Source organism: Sorex fumeus, unplaced genomic scaffold (genome assembly GCF_029834395.1).
Source record: "Sorex fumeus unplaced genomic scaffold, SorFum_2.1 ptg000044l, whole genome shotgun sequence".
Lineage (NCBI taxonomy): Eukaryota > Metazoa > Chordata > Mammalia > Eulipotyphla > Soricidae > Sorex > Sorex fumeus.
In genome coordinates, this window is record NW_026606101.1 from 61,988,932 (window position 1) to 61,999,129 (window position 10,198).

A 10,198-nucleotide genomic window follows, 5' to 3' on the forward strand; every position below is an offset into this window, starting at 1 on the left:
GGGTAAGCGGGGCGCCGCCGGCCTCGGTTCCCCTTTTGCAGCGGAAGGGCTCGAGAAACGCGGAAAGGACGCGCCCCGGGAGCCTCGCGGCGACCACCGTGCAGGGAGGGGGCTGGGAGGGCCCGGCGTGCCCACCCCACCCCCAGGCCTCCGGGGGTCCCCCTGCGCCCTCCGCCCCAATGGCTCTCGGACACCTTCTCCAAAGGGCCTCGTCCACGCAGGTCCACGGGGGGCGCAGGAAGGAGCTGCAGGCCGCCAGGGCCGCTCACGCCCGCCGCCTTCGGGTCAAGGTTTCCGACAACCCCGCCCCCCTCCTTCCCTTCCCGCACCTGCGCCCGGCAAACGCGATGCGGCGGCGCCTCCCAGCGGCCGCGCGGGGCGCTGCACTCCGGCCGGAGCACGCAGCGGGCGCAGACGCGGGGGCGGGAGGAGGACAAGCTTCCCCGCGAGGGCCATCCGGCTCCGGGGCGGCCCAGCGGCCCGGCGTGGATTACTCCCGTAGCTGCTCCTCCACCCCCGCTCCTTCTCCTCCTCCTCCTCGCCTGGCGGGTCCGGAGCTCCCTCCAGCGCTCCTGGCAAGAAAAGAACCCACAGGGCCCGCAGTGACAGTACGGAGGGCTGGGCGCTTGCCTTGCCTGTGGCCACCTCCAATTTGATATTTAGTATCCCATATTGCCCCCGGGAACCACCAGGTGTGCTCCCTGAGTACAGGGCCAGGAGTAAGCCCTGAGCATAGCCGGTTGTAGACCCAAAGCCAGAAATGCAGAAATCCATCCACACACCCATCCATCCAGCCAGCCAGCCATCCAGCCAGCCAGCCATCCACTACACACACAGGTGGTGCTTTAAGATGGGAACCAGACCCTGCAGCACTTCACCTGTCCAGGTCTCCGCATCCTGGTGCATTCCAGAGCCAGGCACCTCTGCATGGCCCCAGCTTGTCCTTGGCTTTGCCTTACACGCGGCACAGCTATGATGTGCCCCAGAGCTCAGTCCCCAAGACACCCCTACATCCTGGGACCCCACGGCCCCACGACCAATGTTCCCAGAGAAACGTGGCTGGCCAAGGACTAAGGACCACAGCTGTGGGGCTGGCCTGCGCGGGCTTGCATGAAGTCCACGCAGTTGGGTACCAGCCAGCCTTCCAGAAGGCCTCTCCCACCCAAGCCTGCGCACTCAGACCCCCATATCACTCAACTGTGTCTGGCACCCTAGGAACCAGAGAGCAAACAGGGTCCTTTCCGCACCCTCCTCCTGGAAGCCCACCCAGCTTTTTATATGCTGCCGAGGGCACCTGGACATGCTCTGAGGGCTGCAGCTGAATTGGAGGTCGATCCCCTGGTCTCCCAGGTCCCCCGGTCTCCCCTGGGACCTTCCCAGGTCTCCCAGAAGTAAACTGAGTCAGGCCCTGTGCTGAGAACAAATCCGACGGGGACAAGGACACCACCATTTTCCTCTGTGCTGTCTCTAACCATGCATGTGCCACTAGCCTCATGTCCTGCCCCCCAAAAACCTGATGGGTGAACTGGGGGTTCCGCCTTGGCCCTGCCATGACTAACACAATCTGCCCTTTTATTTGTTTTTATGTTTCAACCTTTTCTTTCTGCCTCACAGCTGCTGTTGCATGCCCACACCCTCCACCGAGGGGTCACGCCCGTTGTTTCTGGCACAGGGGGCACCACACAGCAAGAGAGTCAGGACAGGGTGGCACCTGGGGCGCAGCCTCACTGCCTCCTCGGGGTGTCCTGCGGTGAACAACCCGGGCCCTACCCCTCGGCTCCCCATGGATCTCACTGTCCACTCAGACCGGAAACAGGAACCGCCTTTATGGGGTTGCTCAAACCCTTGGTAGATGAGTGGGGCGAGTCGTGCTCCTGCCTCATGGAAATGACGTTCTAGTGGCAAGGGCCACCAGCACGCACACTTCACCCGTGGCGTTGCTCATTGCCAGGGGTCCCAGGAATCCCTCATCTCCTGTGGGCCCTCCTGCCCACTGATGCAAAGAGCCATCAGCCCTGCCGCCAGGTGAACTCCCCATGTCCCTGCCCTGTCTCCCTGTCCTCTATCACCCCGTCTCCTTCTACCGCTTCCCAAGAAGGGGTGTGGCCAGTCCCAACGCCCCTGGGACCCTCATTCACACCATCTGTCAGATGCAGGGATGAAGAACTGAACCAAGGCTAGGAAGGAAATGGCAGGATGTCGGGAGGAGAGAAGCCAGGGCAGCTTACGCGAGGTCCAGGAAGGTCTTTCCAAGAGGGTGGGAGTAGGATGAGTACCCAGGCCAGGATGCCTATGAGTGCGTGGCTGGGCACCCCGGGAGGGAGAGGGAAAAAGGTACAGAGGCATCAGTGCCGAGTCACAGCGGGTGCTCCAGGCTCTGCCTGGGGTGTAGGTGGTCCCAGCAGTTAGCAGCCAGGAGCCCGGTGTGTGGCTACATCTGCGAAGCCACAGCAGATCAGGGCTTCTCTTTGGGCACTAGGGACCCTCAGGGGCCACTGTGAGGTGGATCTTGATCCTACCCCCGGACGAAGCTTGGAGACCTGGCGACCAACGCAGGCTGGGTCATCCACAACCGCCAGAAGCCCACCTTAAGAATGCCCAGCCCGTCTGTCGCGGATGTGTCTAGAAAGGGACCCTCCTTGATTGCTGGTGGGAATGCCAACTGGTTCAGCCCTTTTGGAAAACAGTATGGATGATTCTCAAAAAATTAGCAATTGAGCTCCCATTTGACCCAGTAATACCACTCCTGGGAATATATGCCAGAGAAACAAAAATGTACAAAGTGACATCTGCACTTGTTTGTTCATTGCAGCACTCTACAATAGCCAGAATATGGAAAAAACCTGAGTGCCCAAGAACAGATGACTGGTTAAAGAAACTTTGGTACATTTACACGATGGAGTACTATGTAGCTGTTAGAAAAGAGGAAGTCATGAAATTTACATATAAGTGGTGCTACATGGAAAGTATCATGTTAAGCGAAATGACTCAGAAAGAAAGGGATAGACATAGAAAGATTATGTCTATGTCATAATAGACATATGACATATGTCTATGTCATCTGAAAGATTATATTCATCTGGGGAACATAAAGTAACAAAATAGGAGACTAACACCCAAGAGTGGCCGAGATTAGTACCAGGAATTTTGCTCCATGGCTTGGAGGCCAGCCACACTGCTAGGGGAAAAGGCAGCTCAGATAGAGAAGGGAGCACCAAATAAAGGGTGTTTGGAGGATCCTTCCAGGATGGGAGAAGCATGCTGAAAGCAGACTATAGACCAGACATGATTGCCACCCATTGCCTCTTTTGCAAACCACAACACCCAATAGGAGAGAGAGAGAGAGAGAACAAAAGGGAATGCCCTGCCAGAGGCAGGGTGGGATAGGGGGGATGGGGGGTGGGAGGGATACTGGGATCCGTGGTGGTGGGAAATGGGCACTGGTGGAGGGATGGGTAATTGATCATTGTATAACTGAAACCCAAGCACAAAAATTTGTAAGTCTACAACTGTACCTCATGGTGTCTCACTAATAAAAATTTAAAAAAAAAAAAACAAGAAAGAAAAAAGAAGTAAGGGAAAGTGAAGGGAAAGTGAAAATATAAATAAATAAATAAATAAATAGAAGGGAGAAACTTTATAATGCTGATTCTTCACATCACTTTTGAGTTCTGGACATGAAATTTGCTTTTGTTTAAGTATTAGCCATAATGTTATCACTGTCTGTCACTGTCCTCCCGTTGTTCATCGATTTGCTCAAGCGGGCCCAGTAACTTCTCCATTGTGAGACTTGTTTTTACTGTGTTTGGCATATCGAATACATCACGGGTAGCTTGCCAGGCTCTGCCGTGCGGGCGAGATACTCTCGGTAGCTTGCCGTGCTCTCTGAGAGGGGCGGAGGAATCGAACGTGTTGGCCATGTTGACTGCGTGCAAGGCAAACGCCCTACCGCTGTGCTAACGCAAAAATATAAAAAGGAGTATTATTGAATATTGTAAACCCAAGTTTTAAAAATATTTCTCTACATTGAAGAACTCAGTATGAAACAATATATTAAAAAATTTAATAGCATAAAAAAAAAAGAATGCCCAGCCTGAGGATGGAGTGATAGCACAGCGGGGAGGGCATTTGCCTTGCACGCGGCCGACCCAGATTCGATTCCCAGCATCCCACATGGTCCCCTGAGCACCGCCAGGAGTGATTCCTGAGCGCAGAGTCTGGAGTAACTTGGGGCTGGAGAGATAGCACAGTGGGTAGGGCGTTTGCCTTGCACATGGCCGACCCGGGTCTGATTCCCAGCATCCCATATGGTTCCCTGAGCACTGCCAGGAGTAACTCCTTAGTGCAGAGCCAGGAGTAACCCCTGTGCATCGCCAGGTGTGACCCAAAAAGCAAAAAAAAAAAAAAAAAAAAAAGAAGAAGAATGCCCAGCCCTTGCCATCTCTAGGGCCCACCCCAGGCCCTCCAAACTGGCTTGTGCAGGTGTAATGCCAGGCAGCCTGAGTGCCTGGGAGGCAAGGACTGTGTGTGACCCATGGCTGTGGCCCTTACAGCAGTGGATTTGGGCCCCCACCATTCACGGACACACGTGCAGACACGTGTGTGTACATACATACACACACATGCATGCATCCATGCACAAACACACACGTAGACACACACATGCACGCACAGCTGAGTGTTGCCAGGATGGCCTCTGAGGTTCAGAGACGGAACCTACCCTCCAGCTTCACGGAACCTCTCGACTTTGCTTGTCAGTTGTGGGAGCCACATTCAATGGTTGTAGTCAAGTGAGGTGGGATCCGTGGCACCAGGGATGAAATCAGGGTCTGGCACATGCCAGACGTGTGCTCTACCCTAGCTGCTACACACTGGCCACCCCCTGCACGCTTTTTCAACTGGGCACTCTGCTTTGGGTCTTCCTTCATCCTGGCAAAACAATGCAGATGTGAGCGCAAGAGCTCCAGCGTCCATTCTGCACCACGAGGACCAGGCGTGTTGGGCTGGGGGCTTTTAGAGGGCCTGTAAGACAGAGCTGGAAGCAGCTCTGGACCCTAATGCTTTCACCAGGGTCCCGTGCCAGGCCAAATGCCCACCTCAAACTGCATGTGCTGGAGAAAGCAAGCTCAGAGCAGCCTCACCCCTCTCTGGGGGCTCCCACGGCCCCTCTGACACAGCAAGGCCAGCAGATGGAAGAGAGACATCTTCCCTAAGCTTCAGAGGTGCCACACACCACTGAGGCGGGACCTGCCAACCACTGGCTCGGGCTAAGAGCCACCACAGCAGTATGAAACGGATGAGACGGGCAAGCTTTCCCTGCTGCTAGGGAGAACGGCCACGTGAGGACACTGAGGTCAGAGGCTGTGGGTCTGGAGTGCCAGAATGAGCTGGAAGACCAGCCGGGTACCAGGTAGGGGTGAGTGACAAACGCAACCTGTCAGCAAGGCCATGGGGCAGCCTGTCCCTGGCCAGCAGTGCTAGGAGGGTCAGGGGGAAAGTGAGTAGCTCGCACTAGCCTCAAGGGCAGCCTGGAGGATGGTCGGCCCACAGGGAAGTGAGGAGCGGCACTGAACTCGGCGGAGGATGGTCACAGACACACCCAGAGATGCAATGGCAGCCCCTATGCGGGCACTACTGAGAAGTCAGCTGTCAAAGAGGAGCAAACCCCAATACCCCTGTGGGGATGGCGTGTCCTGGGCATACCATGAGGGGAGGTTGGGTCTGTGTCCTTAAGGGTTTAGTAGATAATCCTCTACCAAGTTGTCACAGATATGGCAGAGGAGGGTGCTTGGTACTCTCAGTGGCTCTGGGGGGTCTCAGGAAAGGTTTGCCTACCTAGAGCCTTCCAGCTAAGAGCAGAGAGCAGAGTCAGGGGCTAAGGCTCAGGGCTGGGCAGCTGACACAGGGGTCAGAGGTGCGTGACAGGGGCAGGGGACACCAGCTGACTCCCCAGCACTGCCTGGGCATGCTTCTGGCAGCATCTCAGTACCACTGGAGGTCCCCAGCACTGAGGTCTCCAACACCGAAATGCTTACACTGGTTGGCTAAGAATCACCAGGAGCGGCCCCTGGCAAGGGGGATGGTACTGTTGCCCCCCTGCCCAACCAAAATATAAAAGAAGAGTGAGGTGGGGGGTGGAGAGGTGGGGAAGGCTTATTCCAGACCGAGGGAAAGGAAGGTATGAAGCAGAGCAGAAAGCAGTAATCACAGACAAAATAAGCCGAAGTTTTCAGAACCGCACACATAAAGGGGAAGAGCACACTTCATCAGGGAAGGAAACACCTTCACCAAATGCATAGCTGAGAAGCTGGCAGGTGCTGTTCCGCTACAGCTGACAACCCACACCTCGGCCATCTGGTTCCCAACATTCAGGAGGTGCTACCAAGTCCCCCCAGGTCATCTGCCACAGTGGCCTCCCCACCTTGGGCACACACTATAGCGCAAGGACCTAGTCCTCTAGCCAGCCCTGTGCTGGGGCCCTTGGTGGGCAGTCCCCCCCGCCCCAACACACACACAGCACCAGGGACAGGGCAGGCTACCCAGACGGGGGCTCCCGGAGGGCTCTGGGAAAGGGTGGAACCTGCAAACGGAGGAGATCAAGAGGTGGAGGTGGCGTTCCTGACCACGGGATGACAGAAGCTGACGCCTGGGAGAATGGAAAGTGCTAGAAACAACAGCCATCTGGCCCCTGCATGGCCCTCCCACGTGAAAAGCGGGGCCAGGACAGTCCTGTCTCCAGGGTGGGCAGGCTCCAGCCCCAGTGCATCCCTCGGCTGTAGTGTAACATCCAGTACAGGAAAGATGGGGGGGGGGGAGCCGGCCGGAGAGAGCCAAGCGCACAGCAGGGACTGCCGTTCTGTGGGGCTGGAGCTCGTCTCTGTGGGCCATGAAATGCCACCGCTAGCTCTGGAACCCTGCAGGGTCCCGGCAGCTGCTGCAGCTGCCACACCTCCCTCAGGGTCCAGCAGCAGTTCTCTGGGCCCCCCTCCAGCTCTCAGACTTCTGAGTCCCGCGCAGAGCCCGGCAGATCCAAACGTAGCAACGCACACCGCCTGGGCCTGGATCTCTGCGGGACAGCAGCACCCAGGAGGAGGCCGCGATGGGGAGAGGCAACTGGTGGGCGAGGTAGCAAAAGGTGGCCGACCCCTGCAGCCTCGCTGAGCTTTTCTTCCCTTCCCGGAACCTCCGAGCTTCTCCAGGCCCGCGAGGGTGGGGGAAAGGGCAGAGGCGCAGGAGGATGAGCTGGTTCAGGCTGGCGGGTGGGGGAACTGGGGCTCCCACTGACACACCTAACGGAGTTAGTGGGACACGTCACTTGCACCCTCGGTCGCTAGGACCGGGTCCCGGTGAGCGCACAGGCGGTGCTGCTACTGCTGCCTTCAAACAGCAGGCATCCTCCTGGCCAGCCAGAGGGCCACTGAGAGAGGTGCCAACTTAGTGGCACCTTCCAATCTTGCAACACTGGCACAGGGAAGGATGGCGGGGCGGGGTGGGCCTGGAGGTGAGCCCCGCAGCCACCGCCCGCTGGAACGCGCCCAGGGACGGGTCGGGACGGGGAGGAGGGGGAGCGCGGCTGGGAGGCGCAAGGCAGACAGCAAGCGCGGGGCCAGGGCCTCCCCCCCAGCCCGCCTCCCACTCACCTTGCACTTGAAGCCGGCGGCGGGCGGCAGCAGCTCCCGGAGCAGCCCCTTGGCCACCTCGCGGCTGGCCTCCTCGCTCACGAAGTGCAGGTTGAGCACCTCGTGCGCCTCGAACTTGGCGAGGCGCAGCAGGGAGCGCAGCGCCACGCGGGCCTTGGCCTGCAGCGCGGCGTTGTGCTCGGCCTTGGTGAACATCATGAGCAGGTGATAGTCCACGGGGCCCGCGCCGCCGCCGCCGCCGCCCTCCAGGCTCTTGGCCTTGGCGCCGGGGCCGGGCGCGGGCGACGCGGGCGCGGCGGGGACCCCCGCGCGGGCCTCCTTGAGCCGCTTGGTGGCGCTGGAGAAGGTCTCGCGGCCCGAGCCCAGGTAGTAGAAGGCGCACACGGCCAGCGCGGCGGCCAGCAGCAGCGCGCAGTAGTGCGAGCGCACGGCGCCCAGGCGCGCCATGGCCCGCAGCGCGGCCGGCCCCGCGCCAGCCCCGCAGCCCGCGCCCGCAAACGCCGCTCCGGCGCCCGGGAGGCCGGCGGCGGCCGGGGCCGGGGGCGGGGCCGAGCCGGCCCCAGCCAATCCCGCGGCGCGGAGGCGCCGGGAGGCGGGGCCAGGGCGGCCGCAGGGAAGCGGGGTCCTAGGTGCCGCCGGCTTCGGTTCGGGCTGGAGAGGCCGGGCGTGGGGGGAGGAGCCTCGCCTCGTGGGTGTTGCCTGCCCTGGGCCCGCCCTCCGGAGTCGGTGGCGTGAAGTGGCCAGCCCTGAAAATGTGGGGGTGCGGAGGTGCAAGGGTGGTGGGATTGGTGTTTGAGTAGTAAATATGATAAATTACTATGAACGTCTTTATAAAAATAAAATTGACTTTTAAAAAGTTTTGTTATTAAAGGGTGTTGGGAGGATCCTCCCAGGATGGGAGAAGCATGCTGAAAGTAGACTATAGACCGAACATGATTGCCACTCAGTGTTTCTTTTGCAAAACACAACACCCAAAAGGAGAGAGAGAACAGAGGGGAATGTCCTGCCACAGAGACAGGGTGGGATGGGGGTGAGGGGTGAGGGGTGGGGGGTGGGAGGGATACTGGGATCCGTGGTGGTGGGAAATGGGCACTGGTGGAGGGATGGGTATTTGATCATTGTATGATTGAAACCCAAGCACAAAAATTTGTAAGTCTATAACTGTACCTCATGATGTCTCACTAATAAAAATTTAAAAAATAAAATAAAAATAAAAAGTTTTGTTAAGAAAAAAGTGGCCGGCCTTCCTACTTGCTGGAAAATAAGAGCTATGAAGGGAAGTGAGGCGCCCCAAATGCAGGGCCTAGTGCTAGTGAAAGAAATAAAACTAATGCAGGGGTTAAAGCACATGTCTTATGTGAGGAGGACCCAGTTGATGTCCAACACCACAGGGTCCTTTGAGCACGGGTGAGTGTGGCCCTGAAGGCCCCAGCACCACTGGGCTGGCCCTCATCTTCCCCAGGCAGCCAGGGCGCTGGAATTGAAGCACAGCTGGGGACTTAAGGGAGGAAACCCTAGAGCACACTTGGGAGAGCCCCCCAACCCCCCCATCCCCCAGAAAAAAGAGGTGGACAAATACCTACATGCTTGAATAGACAGAAGTGAACATGCATGGACAAAAGCACGTGACCTTTTCCTATTCCATCTGTGTGACATTATTTCTCCCAGAGTGGGTGGAGCACCCCTTGCCTAGAAACACAATTCATTTCATTTTTAACCCGTTATTTTCAGCTGCAGCAAATAAAGACAATTGGCCTCTAAGGCAGGCATGCTGACCAGCTCAACGCACATCACTGACCTCGAGGGAACATAAAAATGTCACAGGACTTAGTCAATGGCATTGGGGTCTGACATTTAGTTCACTCGCTCCCCACAGTTCTGAATACTACTGTTTACACCTTACCATGGAGGAAATTGAAACAGAAACATAAGCTCCCCAAATCCAGTTGGCTAGTGAGTAATGGAGCGAGAACACCACTCCACCTCTTTTGCTTCAAAACCCCAAGCTTTGAGTCAAGGTTAGCCCAGAATATAGACCTGCCAGTTGTCAGATGCACTGTGCTGGAACCTTCAGCAGATGGCACTGTGGGAAACAACGCCAGCTCGGGAGAGGACTGTCTAGGCTGCAGATTCAACGCCAGGGCAGAGAAGTTATGTAATGTGGGTTGCACTTTAACGTAAAACGGAGCTGACAGTAGAACCTGAGCCTCAGATTTGTGAGCAGACAGTGTTTGCTTATAGTACACAAAAAAAAACAAGGCTAGAAACACAGATCTTTTATTGTTCTGCTTTGTTGTTGTTTTTTGTTTTTGTTTTGTTTTAGCTTCTACAAGCAGTACTCAGGGCCAACATGCTAAACCTGGCAGGACTTAAGAGACCATGGGGTGCTGGGGATCAAACCCAGGGCTCGTCCATGCCAGTCCTATGCAACCCAGTCCTTCGGAGCTATCTCCCTGGCACTCAAACTTTTAAAATAGTTAGTCCAACCGGGGTGGGAGCGGTAGTACAGCAGGGATGGCACTTGCCTTGCACACAGCCAACACAGGTTCCTCCCTAGT

At 57.1% G+C, this 10,198-nt stretch overlaps 1 protein-coding gene across 1 annotated transcript in view; it reads right to left on the reverse strand.

Moving 5' to 3' along the window:
* The window catches only part of XXYLT1 (xyloside xylosyltransferase 1), an 87,804-nt gene extending 79,645 nt beyond the window's left edge, over nucleotides 1–8,159 (reverse strand). Inside the window, exon 1 of the mRNA XM_056121340.1 lies at nucleotides 7,641–8,159. Coding sequence (XP_055977315.1) covers nucleotides 7,641–8,087 — 447 coding nt within the window. The 5' untranslated portion in view covers nucleotides 8,088–8,159. The remainder of the gene's footprint in view (nucleotides 1–7,640) is intronic.
* Nucleotides 8,160–10,198: the final 2,039 nt, after the last annotated feature.